Source organism: Bombina bombina, chromosome 10, assembly GCF_027579735.1.
Source record: "Bombina bombina isolate aBomBom1 chromosome 10, aBomBom1.pri, whole genome shotgun sequence".
NCBI classification, from domain to species: Eukaryota; Metazoa; Chordata; class Amphibia; order Anura; family Bombinatoridae; genus Bombina; species Bombina bombina.
The window spans coordinates 177493205-177510818 of NC_069508.1; the positions used below are offsets into that span (position 1 = coordinate 177493205).

The 17614-nt window shown below is 40.8% G+C and overlaps 1 protein-coding gene across 1 annotated transcript; it reads right to left on the reverse strand.

The window, feature by feature from the left end:
- Window positions 1–470: 470 nt before the first annotated feature.
- On the reverse strand, window positions 471–17026 carry LOC128641016 (uncharacterized). The gene is made up of 3 exons (XM_053693536.1): window positions 16919–17026; window positions 14011–14042; window positions 471–1054 (listed from the first exon to the last, which is right to left on the reverse strand). Exons 2-3 carry the CDS (start codon window positions 14015–14017, stop codon window positions 726–728), a joined length of 336 nt encoding a protein of 111 aa, XP_053549511.1. The 5' UTR covers window positions 14018–14042; window positions 16919–17026; the 3' UTR covers window positions 471–725.
- Window positions 17027–17614: the final 588 nt, after the last annotated feature.

Here is a 17614-nt window from a genome sequence, read left to right on the forward strand (position 1 = left end):
TAAACAACAATAATGTTATGACTGTCCCTTTAAGCTGTGTTGTTGGCTTTCAAACAGTGATATGCCATCATGTATAATTGTATTGGTCATTTTGTTTGAGATTAGGGAAACAGTTTGAACATCACATCACAGAAAACAATCAATGTAATGAACAAGGATAGGTATGTGATGATGTGGTGTCCACACACTTGTAAACCACACTCTGCAAACAATCTGCCTCCATGGACCCGGTCCCATAAAAGCAGATTATATACAGAGTGTGGTCCACAAGTGTAAGAAGACCACATCATCACATACCTATCCATTACACATTTCCATTACACATTAAATAAATCAAAATATATATAGCAAAAAAAAAAATTACTTACTCTTTCTTCCCCTCTTCCCACGAGCCTGAGGCTCTGGGGGGGGGGCAACTGCCCCCTCCGACGAGTTCTCATCAGAGATGTTTGGGGAAGAGGGGAAGGAGGAGTACTGGGATCACCCGGCTGAGGAGGAGATTGAGGAGTACCAGGAGCAGATGGCCCAGCGGCAGATGGCACAGCAGCAGATGGTGCATTATGCGCCTCCCGGAGGACCTGCAATATATCTCTGAGAATATGCAAGATCTCTCTTTGGTCTTGGCGAAGCTCTCTTTGTTCTTGGAGAAGCTCTCTTTAGTGTTGGATAAGCTGTCTTTGGTCTTGTCGAATGGCATTAATTGCTTCTGTCAGCTGGATTCTGCTTTACACATTTTCCCTCCGGGAGGCACGCATCTCTTCCAGAAAATCTATTAATATCTGCACCTCTGCTATCTCCTCCTGAGGGGCTGCTGGTGCACGGCGGGCTGCTGGTGCACTGCAGGCTGCTGGTGCAGGAGGGGCTGCTGGTGCAGGAGGGGCTTCTAGTGGAGGAGGGGCTACTGCAGGGATCTCTTCTGCAGTGGGGGCTTCTTCAGAAGATGGGGATAGAGGGATGTCTTCCATGTCTCCCCGAGGTGGCCAGTCATCTCCATCACTCTCATACCTAGGTGAAGGAGGAGCCTGTAGTTGCTGTGCTGCCTCCTCCCCAGACTCTGTATATTGTAAAAAGAAAGAAATGGATATATTAGCATAGTTCCAAATAAAGATGTAAATGTGTTTGCTTACAATAGAATTACAAATGCAGCCTCATTAATCCACTTTGAAATATAACAATCAGTACGATTTCCGCATTTTCCAAACCGTGTTTCTGAAATTTATATGGTCAATCTGAATGTGTTTTTGTGTTTGTTCTCAGTCTGTTTAAATGCACACCTAACCTGTAGCCTAGATACTAATGTAATCGCAAGGTAATTGTGAAAGCGTTTACGTAATAATGTGTAAAAAAGCGTAGTTGCGTTAATCATATCCTTGAATACATTATTTATTTTTGATGTAAAGAGATTATTAAATGAGCTGACCGGCAGATGAGAGTGGCAAGTTCCCGGTATCGACTCCTCTGATCCCGACTATGGCTACCTCGGAGATGCTGGGACACAACATTTCCTCCCATTTGGAATACTCCACAGTCATTTCAGGCCCGCCACCAGTCCCTGTTGCGTATTGGCACTCCCTGGAGATCTTTCTTTTGAGTTTCATTTTGCAGTCCCGGTAGCAATGCTTTATAGACTCGACATCCCTGTTATGGGCCCCCACTGCATTAACTGCATCCGTGATCTCCAGCCATAGCTTCCTCTTCTCCCTAGGGGTGGCCTTCTGAGCCTGCAGCCTCCTAGCCCTGTCCATATAAGCCTCTATGAGGGCCTCCTTCTCCTCCATAGTATACCTCACCTCCCTAGTCAGCTTGGTTTTCCCCTGTGATGGTGTCCTCTGTTTCCCGGACTGTAAAGCTCTACACTGCCCGCCACTGGGCCCAGCCACTTGTTCATCTTGAACAAAGTGGCCGGGTCCACCCACCGCTTCCTCCCCCTTCCTCTCCCCCTTCCTGTCCCCCTTCCTGTCCTCTTCCTCTCCCCTTCCCCCTCTCCTGACTAAGCTCCTGCCTGACCTCCTCTATAACCTCTTGTCTGAACTCATTCCTGAGGAACTCTAATAGCTGCGGGCTAATCTGCCCCCTATCCCCCCTCCCAACAAACTCAACCGAAAAGTGAATGTGCCCAAATGAAAGGGGGTCAAAATAAATAACAAAATGAAAAAGTGCTCAAAGTGTGAAAGGGATACAAATAAATGAGGGTAAGGAGTATTTAACCCAAAAAATGTATAAGAAGACTAAAATGAGGATATGTAAACAAAATCTAAATATGGGATGGGTATGGGCTTAAAGGGAATGGGATATGGGATGAAAGGGAATGGGATTACAGGGAATGGGGTATGGAGTGTAGTATGAGAGGGGATGTGTATGTAGTGTTATTGGTAAGTGTATGTATGTATTGAATGTGTTTGCGTGTAAATGTGTTAAGTATACAGAAAAACCACTCGCACACTCACCCAAACCAACTCTCGCTCACTACCGCTCTCTCACTATCTCACACTACCACTAACTCACTATCTCACACTACCACTAACTAACTCTCTGACACTACCACTAACTAACTCACTATCTCACACTACCACTAACTAACACTCACACTACCACTAACTAACTCTCACACTAACACACACTACCACTAACTAACTCTCACAATAACACTAACTCACTCTCTCACAATAACAGTAACTCACACTAACACTAACTCTCACAATAACGCACTAAATCTCTCTCCTTTCTAATCTCCAAAAACCCTCCAGCAACATAGTCAAAGAAGCTATGCTTGTGGCATGCTTATATACCCTATGCAAATGTTTAATGATGTACCGGTTTGCCTTGTAAATTATGTTCAGGTGTGCTTTGTTGGTAATTAGTATGTGTGCAATGTGTATTAGTTGTGTGAATTTGCTCATGCTCATTGATTTTGCATTCTACACATTCCATAAATACTATGTAATAGTGATCGTTTTGCATAACATTGTCCAAAAGTATTATGTGTAAATATAAATGTTGATTTGTGATTGTGTAGTATTTGTGAAGTGGTGTAAATGTTTGTTTGTACTAATATTCCGTAATCTTGAATGCGAATGTTTTGTTTGTGTATGAGTGTGCAATTGTTTTTTCGTGTTTTTTTGTTCCGTGTTGCAGGATCGTAAGGTATATCTGTATTCCGTGTTTAGTGTAAAAATATTTTTATTTTTTCCGATTGTGAATGTGTAATGCGTATGTGCTATGTTGCATGATTGTTGTTAGTACATTTGCTGTGTGTTTTTGTTGTGCATTATGTGGTATACGTGATATGACAGAGCAGTGCGTATTTCTTGCAAGATCAAGTGTTAGCTGAAAAATGCCTGCTTCTTTCATTTCTCATTGATCTCTATGGGAGAATGTTTAACGCGGCCGTGATTAAGCGTATAAAATAAACACGGTAGTCGTGTTACCGCAACGCGTTAGGAGGTTGTTTTGAGATTCGTAATACCTACGTTAAGAAAAGTGTGCAAAGGAAATAAAATATGCGTAACTAACGCACCCCTCCTAACGCAAAACACGTAATCTAGGCGAATATATGGAATATAGATCAATTTTAAAAAAGCCTGTCTATAGAGACTCTGCCATTTTGACTCTTGATGCAATTAAAGCATTTGACTGCATCACCTAGGAACACTTGTTTATAACACTAACTTATTTTGGTATTAAAAATAATTTCGTTAGGCTTATTAAAAAGCTATATTCTAATCCATTTTCTTTTTTGTTAATAAATGGTTCAGTGTCTTCTGCGATCACTTTCAGAGAGGCACGCAACAGGGGTGTCCTCTCTCACCGCTTCTTTTTAATTTGGCTCTTGAACCTTTAGAAATTTGATTAAGAGCCGTGTTAACCGGGATCTCAGTTGGTTCCTATACCTTGAAAACGCTCCTTTGACCTGCTGATATTTCTAGAAAATACTACACAATCAATTTCGATTACAATGCAGTGTCTTGTAAAGTTTAGTTCATTTTCCGGCTACAAAATTAATTTGGAGAAAAGGGAATTGATGAGGATTGGGAAACAGTAGGAAATTTTTATACTCTCCATTTAGAGAAGTGGACTCTATTAAATACTTGGGTTTAGAAATCCATAGGAATCCTAACAAATGGTATAAGGCCAACTTTATATCTTTATTTTTTAAGATCCAAGAAGATTTGAAAGTATGGTCTTCTTTTCCGCTCTCTATTACGGCCAAGGTTAATTTGATTAAAACTATTATTTTGCCTTGAATACTGTACCCTCTTCAAAATCTTCCTCTTTTTATCTGGAAGAAAGACTTAGCTAAACTTTCTTCTTGGTTTTCTCGTTTTATATGTAGTGGAGCCCGTTTATCCCAGGATCGACTTATGCAAAAATACACTGCCGCAGGTCTAGCTCTTCCCAATTTACGGTATTATAATTTGGCTGCTATGATCAAAATCGCTATTGACTGGGTTGCAGAGACCAATTTAGTTTCTACTTCTGAGCTAAAATCATATTTAGTAGCTCTGTGGTCTCTGAAAGCAATTCTGCATTGTCCCCCACAAAATCTATCAGCTAATGTTAAACCTCTTCTGTCGTTTAAGAATATTATTCAGGCTTGGCAAAAATTTTGTTCTCTGTTAAAGATCGATTCTACATATTCAGAATATCTACCCATAATAGGAAATCCTCAGTTTACTCCGGGTAAAAATTATAAGGTCTTTCAGACATGGGCAGTCAAGGGAGTGTGTAACATTCAACAACTGTTGGACGGAAATAATCAAATGCTATCTGCTGAGCAGATCTTTCAACTTTATTATCTTCCTCATAATAATCTTTTTGCGTATTTTCAATTAAGGCATTTTATTTACTCTCAGAATTGGTCTGCTGTCTTAGGTGCTGCGTGGTCCGATGTTAACCCCTTAAGGACCAAGGACGTACGCCACACGTCCTCAAAAAAAATACAGTTAATGACCGAGGACGTGTGGCGTACGTCCTTGGTCTGGAAAGCAGCTGGAAGCGATCCTGCACGCTTCCAGCTGCTTTCCGGTTATTGCAGTGATGCCTCGATATCGAGGCATCCTGCAATAACCCCCCTTGGCCATCCGATGCAGAGAGAGCCACTCTGTGGCCCTCCCTGCACCGGACATCGGTGGCCGGTAACGTTGGTGGGTGGGAGCAAGTCTGGGAGGTGGGTGGGCGGCCATCGATGTGCCGAATGGAGTGGAGGGGGGCGGGAGCGGGAGCGGGGGGGGCGGGAGCGCGCATGGGAGCGCACGCGTGCACGGGGGGGGGGCGGCGGGCGGGCGCGTGCATGGGGCGGGAGCGGGAGGGAACCGCTGCACTACAGAAAAATAAACTGGGAAAAGTTAAAAAAAAAAATGTTTTAAAAGCTGTAAATAAACAGCTAAGGGACCTGGAAGGGGTGGGGGGTTGATCTTGGGGGGGGGAAGCTACACTACAGAAAAGGGCATTTTTTTTTAATAAAAAGGCACATTTTTTTACTAAACTGGGTACTGGCAGACAGCTGCCAGTACCCAAGATGGCGCCCATTAAGGCAGAGGGGGAGGGTTAGAGAGCTGTTTGGTGGGGGATCAGTGAGGCTGGGAGCTAAGGGGGATCCTACACAGCAGCATATGTAAATATGCTAAAAAACACACAAAAAAAGCCCAAATATAGCTTTTATTTTAGTACTGGCAGAGTTTCTGCCAGTACTTAAGATGGCGGGGACAATTGTGGGGTGGGGGAGGGAAGAGAGCTGTTTGGGAGGGATCAGGGGGTCTCATGTTTCAGGTGGGAGGCTGAGCTCTACACTAAAGCTAAAATTAACCCTGCAAGCTCCCTACAAGCTACATAATTAACCCCTTCACTGCTAGCCATAATACACGTGTGAAATGCAGCAGCATTTGGCGGCCTTCTAATTACCAAAAAGCAACGCCAAAGCCATATATGTCTGCTATTTCTGAACAAAGGGGATCCCAGAGAAGAATTTACAACCATTTGTGCCATAATTGCATAAGCTGTTTGTAAATAATTTCAGTGAGAAACCTAAAATTGTGAAAAATTTAACGTTTTTTTTAATTTGATCGCATTTGGCGGTGAAATGGTGGCATGAAATATACCAAAATGTGCCTAGATCAATACTTGGGGTTTTCTACTACACTACACTAAAGCTAAAATTATCCCTAAAAGCTCCCTACATGCTCCATAATTAACCCCTTCACTGCTGGGCATAATACACGTGTAGTGCGCAGTGGCATTTAGCAGCCTTCTAATTACTAAAAAGCAACGCCAAAGCCATATATGTCTGCTATTTCTGAACAAAGGGGATCCCAGAGAAGCATTTACAACCATTTAAGCCATAATTACACAAGCTGTTTGTAAATAATTTCAGTGAGAAACCAAAAGTTTGTGAAAAAATTAGTAAAAAAGTGAACGATTTTTTGTATTTAATCGCATTTGGCGGTGAAATGGTGGCATGAAATATACCAAAATGGGCCTAGATTAATACTTTGGGATGTCTACTAAAAATAAATATATACATGTCAATGGATATTCAGAGATTCCTGAAAGATATTAGTGTTCTAATGTAACTAGCGCTAATTTTGAAAAATAATGGCTTGGAAATAGCAAAGTGCTACTTGTATTTATGGCCCTATAACTTACAAAAAAAGCAAAGAACATGTAAACATTGGGTATTTCTAAAGTCAGGACAAAATTTAGAAACTATTTAGCACGGGTGTTTTTTGGTAGTTGTAGATGTGTAACAGATTTTGGGGGTCATAGTTAGAAAAAGTGTGTTTTTTTCAATTTTTTCCTCATATTTTATAAAAAAATTTATAGTAAATTATAAGATATGATGAAAATAATGGTATCTTTAGAAAGTCCATTTAATGGCGAGAAAACATAATTTATGCTTACCTGATAAATTCCTTTCTTCTGTAGTGTGATCAGTCCACGGGTCATCATTACTTGTGGGATATTATCTGCTCCCCTACAGGAAGTGCAAGAGGATTCACCCAGCAGAGTTGCTATATAGCTCCTCCCCTCTACGTCACCTCCAGTCATTCGACCAAGGACCAACGAGAAAGGAGAAGCCAAGGGTGTAGTGGTGACTGGAGTATAATTTAAAAAATATTTACCTGCCTTAAAAAACAGGGCGGGCCGTGGACTGATCACACTACAGAAGAAAGGAATTTATCAGGTAAGCATAAATTATGTTTTCTTCTGTTAAGTGTGATCAGTCCACGGGTCATCATTACTTGTGGGATACCAATACCAAAGCAAAAGTACACGGATGACGGGAGGGATAGGCAGGCTCTTTATACAGAAGGAACCACTGCCTGAAGAACCTTTCTCCCAAAAATAGCCTCCGAGGAAGCAAAAGTGTCAAATTTGTAAAATTTGGAAAAAGTATGAAGCGAAGACCAAGTTGCAGCCTTGCAAATCTGTTCAACAGAGGCCTCATTCTTAAAGGCCCAAGTGGAAGCCACAGCTCTAGTGGAATGAGCTGTAATTCTTTCAGGAGGCTGCTGTCCAGCAGTCTCATAAGCTAAACGAATTATGCTACGAAGCCAAAAAGAGAGAGAGGTAGCAGAAGCTTTTTGACCTCTCCTCTGACCAGAGTAAACGACAAACAGGGAAGACGTTTGTCGAAAATCTTTAGTTGCCTGTAAATAAAATTTAAGGGCACGAACTACATCCAGATTGTGCAAAAGACGTTCCTTCCTCAAAGAAGGATTTGGGCACAAGGATGGAACAACAATCTCCTGATTGATATTCCTGTTAGTGACTACCTTAGGTAAGAACCCAGGTTTAGTACGCAGAACTACCTTATCCGAGTGAAAAATCAAATAAGGAGAATCACAATGTAAGGCTGATAACTCAGAGACTCTTCGAGCCGAGGAAATAGCCATTAAAAATAGAACTTTCCAAGATAACAACTTTATAACAATGGAATGAAGGGGTTCAAACGGAACACCCTGTAAAACGTTAAGAACAAGGTTTAAACTCCATGGTGGAGCCACAGCTTTAAACACAGGTTTAATCCTGGCCAAAGCCTGACAAAAAGCCTGAACGTCTGGAACTTCTGACAGACGCTTGTGTAACAGAATGGACAGAGCTGAGATCTGTCCCTTTAAGGAACTAGCGGATAACCCCTTTTCTAAACCTTCTTGTAGAAAAGACAATATCCTAGGAATCCTAACCTTACTCCAAGAGTAACCTTTGGATTCGCACCAATATAGGTATTTACGCCATATTTTATGGTAAATCTTTCTGGTAACAGGCTTCCTAGCCTGTATTAAGGTATCAATAACTGACTCAGAAAAACCACGCTTTGATAAGATCAAGCGTTCAATTTCCAAGCAGTCAGCTTCAGAGAAGTTAGATTTTGATGTTTGAAAGGACCCTGAATCAGAAGGTCCTGTTTCAGAGGTAACGACCAAGGTGGACAGAATGACATGTCCACCAGATCTGTATACCAAGTCCTGCGTGGCCATGCAGGCGCTATTAGAATCACTGATGCTTTCTCCTGTTTGATTCTGGCAATCAATCGAGGAAGCATCGGGAAAGGTGGAAACACATAAGCCATCCTGAAGGTCCATGGTGCTGTCAAGGCATCTATCAGGACCGCTCCCGGATCCCTGGATCTGGACCCGTAGCGCGGAAGCTTGGCGTTCTGTCGAGACGCCATGAGATCTATCTCTGGTTTGCCCCAACGTCGAAGTATTTGGGCAAAGACCTCTGGATGAAGTTCCCACTCCCCCGGATGAAAAGTCTGACGACTTAAGAAATCCGCCTCCCAGTTCTCCACTCCCGGGATGTGGATTGCAGACAGGTGGCAAGAGTGAGACTCTGCCCAGCGAATTATCTTCGATACTAGGGAGCTTCTTGTCCCTCCCTGATGGTTGATATAAGCTACAGTCGTGATGTTGTCCGACTGGAACCTGATGAACCCCCGAGTTGTTAACTGGGGTCAAGCCAGAAGAGCATTGAGGACTGCTCTCAATTCCAGAATGTTTATTGGAAGAAGACTCTCCTCCTGATTCCATAGTCCCTGAGCCTTCAGAGAATTCCAGACAGCGCCCCAACCTAGTAGGCTGGCGTCTGTTGTTACAATTGACCAGTCTGGCCTGCTGAATGGCATTCCCCTGGCCAGATGTGGCCGATAAAGCCACCATAGAAGAGAATTTCTGGTCTCTTGATTCAGATTTAGAGTGGGGGACAAATCTGAGTAATCCCCATTCCACTGACTTAGCATGCACAGTTGCAGTGGTCTGAGATGTAGGCGTGCAAAAGGAACTATGTCCATTGCTGCTACCATTAGTCCGATTACCTCCATGCATTGAGCTACTGACGGGTGTTGAATAGAATGAAGGACACGGCATGCACTTTGAAGTTTTGTTAACCTGTCCTCTGTTAGGTAAATCTTCATTTCTACAGAATCTATCAGAGTCCCCAGGAAGGGAACTCTTGTGAGTGGAAAGAGAGAACTTTTCTTTTCGTTCACTTTCCATCCATGCGACCTTAGAAATGCCAGTACTATCTCTGTATGAGATTTGGCAGTTTGAAGGCTTGAAGCTTGTATCAGTATGTCGTCTAAGTACGGAGCTACTGAAATTCCTCGCGGTCTTAGTACCGCCAGAAGAGTGCCCAGAACCTTTGTGAAGATTCTTGGAGCCGTAGCCAGTCCGAATGGAAGAGCTACAAACTGGTAATGCCTGTCTAAAAAGGCAAACCTTAGATACCGGTAATGGCTTTTGTGAATCGGTATGTGAAGGTAAGCATCCTTTAAATCCACTGTGGTCATGTACTGACCCTCTTGGATCATGGGCAAAAATATTCGAATAGTTTCCATCTTGAACGATGGAACTCTTAGGAATTTGTTTAGGATCTTTAAATCCAAGATTGGCCTGAAGGTTCCCTCTTTTTTGGGAACTACAAACAGATTTGAGTAAAACCCTTGTCCTAGTTCCAACCGCGGAACTGGATGGATCACTCCCATTAATAAAAGATCTTGTACGCAGCGTAGAAACGCTTCCTTCTTTGTTAGGTTTGTTGACAACCTTGACAGATGAAATCTCCCTCTTGGGGGAGAGGATTTGAAGTCCAGAAGGTATCCCTGAGATATGATCTCTAACGCCCAGGGATCCTGAACATCTCTTGCCCAAGCCTGGGCGAAGAGGGAAAGTCTACCCCCCACTAGATCCGGTCCCGGATCGGGGGCCCTCAATTCATGCTGTCTTAGGGGCAGCAGCAGGTTTTCTGGCCTGTTTGCCCCTGTTCCAGGACTGGTTAGGTTTCCAGCCTTGTCTGTAGCGAGCAACAGCTCCTTCCTGTTTTGGTGCAGAGGAAGTTGATGCTGCTCCTGCTTTGAAATTACGAAAGGAACGAAAATTGGACTGTCTAGCCTTGGCTTTGGCCTTGTCCTGAGGCAGGGCATGACCTTTACCTCCTGAAATGTCAGCAATAATCTCTTTCAAGCCGGGCCCGAATAAGGTCTGCCCTTTGAAAGGAATATTAAGCAATTTAGATTTAGACGTAACATCAGCTGACCAGGATTTCAGCCACAGAGCTATGCGTGCCTGAATGGCGAATCCTGAATTTTTAGCCGCAAGTTTAGTTAAATGTACTACGGCATCTGAAATAAATGAATTAGCTAACTTAAGGAATTTAAGTTTGTGTGTGATGTCATCTAGTGTGGATGATTGAAGTGTCTCTTCCAGAGACTCAAACCAAAATGCTGCTGCAGCCGTGACAGGCGCAATACATGCAAGAGGTTGCAATATAAACCCTTGTTGAACAAACATTTTCTTAAGGTAACCCTCTAATTTTTTATCCATTGGATCTGAAAAAGCACAGCTATCCTCCACTGGGATAGTGGTACGCTTAGCTAAAGTAGAAACTGCTCCCTCCACCTTAGGGACCATTTGGCATAAGTCCCGTGTGGCGGCGTCTATTGGAAACATCTTTCTGAATATAGGAGGGGGTGAGAAAGGCACACCGGGTCTATCCCACTCCTTAGTAACAATGTCAGTAAGTCTCTTAGGTATAGGAAAAACGTCAGTACTCGTCGGTACCGCAAAATATTTATCCAACCTACACATTTTCTCTGGGATTGCAACTGTGTTACAATCATTCAGAGCCGCTAATACCTCCCCTAGTAACACACGGAGGTTCTCAAGCTTAAATTTAAAATTTGAAATGTCTGAGTCCAGTTTATTTGGATCAGAACCGTCACCCACAGAATGAAGCTCTCCGTCTTCACGTTCTGCAAACTGTGACGCAGTATCAGACATGGCCCTTGCATTATCAGCGCACTCTGTTCTCACCCCAGAGTGATCACGTTTACCTCTTAGTTCTGGTAGTTTAGCCAAAACTTCAGTCATAACAGTAGCCATATCTTGTAATGTGATTTGTAATGGCCGCCCAGATGTACTCGGCGCTACAATATCACGCATCTCCTGAGCGGGAGATGCAGGTACTGACACGTGAGGCGAGTTAGTCGGCATAACTCTCCCCTCGTTGTTTGGTGAAATATGTTCAATTTGTACAGATTGACTGTTTTTTAAAATAGCATCAATACATTTAGTACATAAATTTCTATTGGGCTCCACTTTGGCATTAACACATATAGCACAGAGATATTCCTCTGAATCAGACATGTTTAACACACTAGCAAATAAACAGCAACTTGAAAATACTTTTCAAAGTAATTTACAAATATGAAAACGAACTGTGCCTTTAAGAAGCACAGAAAAAAATTATAACAGTTAAAATAATTAAGTTATAGCATCAATCTTTGTCAGAATATACAGTTTTAGCAAAGGATTGTTCCCCTCAGCAATTAAACAACACAACTTTAGCAAAGGTTTAATCCCATTAGCAAAGATAACAATATCTGAAAGCAGGAAACAAATTACAGAATAAACGTTTTTATCTCAGTCAAACTATAATTCTCACAGCTCTGCTGAGAGAAAATATTTGATGCATAGTAAAAGCGCCCCTCCCCCACACACACAGCAGTGAGGGAGAACAGAAACTGACAGAAAAAACAGATTTAAGCAACTGCCAAGTGGAAAAATAGTGCCCAAACATTTATTCACTCAGTACCTCAGTAAATGAAAACGATTTTACATTCCAGCAAAAACATTAAACATAATCTCTAGTTATTAAACAGCTTTATGTCTTTCTTACAGTGTAATTCTAGTGAAGTACCATTCTCCCAGAATACTGAAGTGTAAAGTATACATACATGACATTATATCGGTATGGCAGGATTTTCTCATCAATTCCATTGTCAGAAAATAAAAACTGCTACATACCTCTATGCAGATTCATCTGCCCGCTGTCCCCTGATCTGAAGTTTACCTCACTCCTCAGATGGCCGAGAACAGCAATATGATCTTAACTACTCCGGCTAAAATCATAGCAAAACTCTGGTAGATTCTTCCTCAAACTCTGCCAGAGAGGTAATAACACACTCCGGTGTTATTTTAAAATAACAAACTTTTGATTGAAGATATAAAACTAAGTATAATCACCATAGTCCTCTCACACGACCTATCTAGTTGCTGGGTGCAAGAGAATGACTGGAGGTGACGTAGAGGGGAGGAGCTATATAGCAACTCTGCTGGGTGAATCCTCTTGCACTTCCTGTAGGGGAGCAGATAATATCCCACAAGTAATGATGACCCGTGGACTGATCACACTTAACAGAAGAAAAACGGTATATAATATGTGTGGGTACCGTAAATGAGTAAGAGGAAATTTACAGCTAAACACAAACACTGCAGAAATGTAAAAATAGCCTTGGTCCCAAACGGACAGAAAATGGAAAAGTGCTGTGGTCATTAAGTGTATCTATAAATTAGTATGGGCAAAGCTTCAATTTCTTTAATATATGACATAATGTTGTCCAAACAGGGTGCTGGATTTTTAGATAGACTGATTAATTTATGGCTCCCCATTATTCCGACAGTAGATAATATTAGAATTCAACAAAGTTTCCATAGTTTAGCTAATTGTCAGATTGCTATAAGTTGGAAGGAATCTTATATGAAATTAATCAATTATTACTATCTATCCCCAAAGTTGCTAAATTCTATCCTTCCAAGTCATCTGCTTGTCCTCGTTGCTCTAATAGAGATGCTGATTTGGCGCACATGTTTTGGCTGTGCCCTAAAATCAAACAGCTTTGGCAAAAAGTATTATTTTTGTTTAAAGGGATACTAAACCCAATTGTTTTATTTCATGATTCAGATAGAGCATGAGATTTTAAGCACCTTTCTAATTTACTCCTATTATCAATTTTTCTTTGTTCTCATGCTATCTTGATTTGAAAAAGCAGTACTATAAGCTTTAGAGCCAAACCATTTTTTGTTCAGCACATGGGTAGCACTTCCTGATTTGTGGCTAAATGTAGCAAACCAATCAGCAGCTCTACCAAGGTGCTGAACTAAAAAATGGGCCGGCTCTTAACCTTTAATTACTGCTTTTTCAAATCAAGATAACACGAGAACAAAGAAAAATTGATAATAGGAGTAAATTAGAAAGTTGCTTAAAATTACATGCTCTATCTGAATCATGAAAGAAGAAATGAGGGGTTAGTATCCCTTTAATAAAACATATCACACGCTGTTTACCCTTTCCTTAGAGGAGATTATCTTTTAAGTACTTAGAGATAGGGTCAATCCTTGGATAACCACACTAAATACAGTAATATTGATAGTCAGATATTTTATCTTAAAGAATTGGAAAGCTAATTGTGCACCAAGCCTTTCCTTTATTTTGAAGGGGATTCAATCTCAAATTGTGTATGAGTCATTTCATTTGCTCCGTGCATCGGAAAGTTGGGCAGCAACCATTAAATCCTTTTCAATTCTGATACAAAAGCAACTACTATCTCCTTTTTTATCCTCTATAAGTTTTACGGAATTAGTACTTGTGGGTATATTCCCTGGGACCTGGATTAGAAACAAAAGAGAAATACATTAGTAGCTGACCCATCTTATGTAGTATACTGCTACTTACTTGTCATGTTGATCGTAGATTGGGCAACGCCTCTAGTAGTAGCAGGGGGGGTGGAGAGGAGAACACAAGTTAGTTTTTTTTTTGTTTTTTTACTCTTTTTTGTCTTTTTTGTTTTGTAGTTTAGTGTCTTACTTCATTTAAAAAACATTCCAACAGTGCAGTTTCAGTCAATGTATTGCTGTTTTTTCTTCTACTTTATATCCCCAAATATGGAAGTTTCTGATTTTTTTTTTTTTTACTGTTTTACAGGTTAGGACTTTGTCTGTAATCATCATTATTTTTCATGTTTTCCAATACACCCTGTATGGTGACCGGGAAAAAGTAAAATGTTAACTCAGTTTACTTGCTGCACTGTTGGAATATAAATAAAGATTTAAAAAAAAAAAAAAAAAGATGCGCCTGCACCGCCTCTCATGTTAAATACCTCTCTGTATAGAATTCCAATATTCCACAGCACCATAAATTCTTTGCAAAATTATTTTATTTCAGCATAACAACAGCACAGGTATGCAACGTTTTGGGATAACAGTCCCTTAACCATGCTTGATTAAGGGACTGTGATCCTGAAACGTTGCATACCTGTGCTGTTGTTATGCTGAAATAAAATAATTTTGCAAAGAATTTATGGTGCTGTGGAATATTGGAATTCTATACAGAGAGTTAAAGGTCGCTAACTTGTTCCCGGTGCACCAGTCCTAAGAAGGATATTACCCTGTTCCGGTCTAACTTTGAACTGTTCGATGTTAAATACCTCTAACGTTATAGGAGTAATCGTCCACAGTACAAACATTTTTCTGCTATAGATATGGCGACCCAACTCCTCCCCCTTCGTCCCCTTTTCTATTGAATTCCATGCTCGTTCGTGTTCCTTTGTTAATGCGCATTTACATTTCTGTCCACTCGCAAGCAGAAATCGGATGTGCTGCTGCGAATTGCTGTGAACGCCTGTTAAGAATCCAACTGAGGATTCTTTTCTGATTGGCGGTTGAGTTTAAAATGAAACGTAATACGTAATGTTGGGTGGAGTTTGGCGGCCATGTCTACAGCAGAAAAACGTATGTGCTGTGGACGATTACTCCTATAATGTTAGAGGTATTTAACATGGGAGGCGGTGCAGGCGCGTCTTATTCTGAGGATCTAAATTATGGGATTAAGTTGTGCCGAGTGTTGACTGTCCCTTTAATATCACAATGTTGGTTGTGCAAAACTGGGGAATGGAATTTAGTGTAGACTGTCCCTTTAAGCATTGAAATATTAAGTAGTGATGAGAATGCTTATTATATAATAATACTAATGACGCTAATTAACATAAACTTTAAACACTCCAGCAGCTACAACAATCAGCCGGACTTCAATTTAAAGGGACAGTCTACTCCAGAATTTGTATTATCTAAAAAGATATATAATCCCTTTATTACCCATTCTTCAGTTTTGCATAACCAACACAGTAATTTACTTTTTACCTCTGTGATTACCTTGTATCTAAGCATCTTCTGACAGCCCCTTTATCACATGACTATTTATTATCTATTGACTTGCATTTCAGACATTTAGTGCTAACTCTTAAATAACTCCATATGCTTGAACACAATGTGATCTACAGAGCACACATGAACTTACTCCATCTAGCTGTGAAAAAGCATTTAGATAAGAGGCAGACTTCAATGGCTTATAAATTAGCATATGAGCTTTCCTATGTTTAACTTTCTTTTTAGCAAATTTGTTTATAAAAGTAGATTGAAAATTAGTTTTAAAATTGCATGTCCCATCAGAATCATATGGGGGTGATTTATCAAGCTAAGACGGACAGGGGTGCATATACGCACCCCTGTCCGCCGCAGGTCGCCTCTAACAGTCTGAATTCTACTGGAGGCATTCAGCATTGCACACAAGCGCTATTTTGCACTCACATGCAATCCCGCAGATTGACTGGCTGGGCGTGGGCAGGAGCTGTCAATCTCCACGGTCGGAAAAGACCGGGGAGATTGAATTTTGCCAAACAAGAGTTGGCTAAGAGGTTAGCAAAGCAGAGGTCTGATCACTGCTGCTTGTTAAATACGGTGTGCAGGTTCTCGTGGGAGAACCTGCAGCTGTAGGGGCTCAAAGGCTGGTGAAAGCCTTTGATAAAACGACCCCTATAAGTTCAAGTTTTAGTAGACTCTCACATACATGTTATACTCAATTTTTTTCTTTAATGATTCAGATAGAGCAGCAATTTTAAGCAACTTTCTAATTTACTCCTATTATAAATTCATTCTCCTGCTATCTTTATTTAAAAAGCAGAAATTTAAAGCTTAGGAGCTGGCACATTTTAGTTTCAGCACCATGGATAGTGCCTGCTTATTGGTGGCTACATTTAGCAAACCCATAAGCAAGCATAACCCTGGTTCTCAACCAAAAATGGGCCATCTCTTAAGCTTTACATTCCTGCTATTTAAATAAAGGTATTGAGATAAAAGAATAATAGGAGTAATATAGACAGTTGCTTAAGGTCTGCGCTCCCAGCCGCGGGAGGAAACCCTTCCTGCCCATGAAGCAGGGCAACCCCATGCAGAAGGGCCCTCCACCACAGGGTCGGAGAAGACCAGATTGACCCTGCTGTCGCGGAGACATGCTCTATATGAATGATTAAATAAAATAGCAGGGTGTAGTAAGCACTTTAACTTTGTTAATCTCATTTCTATATATCACAGCATTATTAGCCTACTACATGAGTAGCAAGCCTCCAAAAATGTATTACATTTAATGAGAGTCCACAATCCATTCTTTCTAAAGAATTAACCCTGAAGGATCTATCCTAGATTTAAGCACGGGTTTTTAACTGAGAGTGAGTGTATAAAAAGAGTATGTTTTCTTTTTTACTAAATATTGCAATGCATGAGGGTTATGTAAATTAACTGAACCTTACACGACCAGTTAGCTGTGCGGAAGCTGAGTGTAGTTGCAATTCAGCACTGTGGGATGCGCCGTTGTTCTAGGTAACTTCTGTGTGCGCCTGTTCTTTGTGACACTGAATTGCCATTGACAACTACAAATAAAATAATAAAAAGATATATATATTAAAGTTTATGGTACTAAAATACAAAAACACACAGTAAACATTAATTTGATGAACGCTATGCAAACTGTACTTTGAGGGTACACATAAAATAACTAATATTTAATAAAGAGTATAAGAAAAAAATCAGGATTAAAAAAATAAGGAGGTTGATGATTAATCAAAGGCGCTTAAAAAAAGTATTCACATATGTAAGGAAAAATTAAAACATTCTAATTTCAAGTGACTAAGGCTTCCAGCGTGTAGATCCACATTATGCGGTATCGCTGGGCTTTGCACAGAAGGTAAAATTGATCATTTGGAAACAAATTAAGAGGAGACAAATAGGGCAGCTGACCCATTAAATGCCTTCTTAAAAGAGTTAAGAATATACCACTATGTCCAGATCAAGGTCGGATTGGGGTAAAGTGTAAATATGCTGCAGCTTCAGCAGGTAAAATGGATCATTTAAGATTAAATTAAACATAATAGATCTAAAAATCTTCTTTGAGATTTGTGGTGCACAGCTAAAATTAGCAGCCTTCTAACTACCAAAACCAATGACAA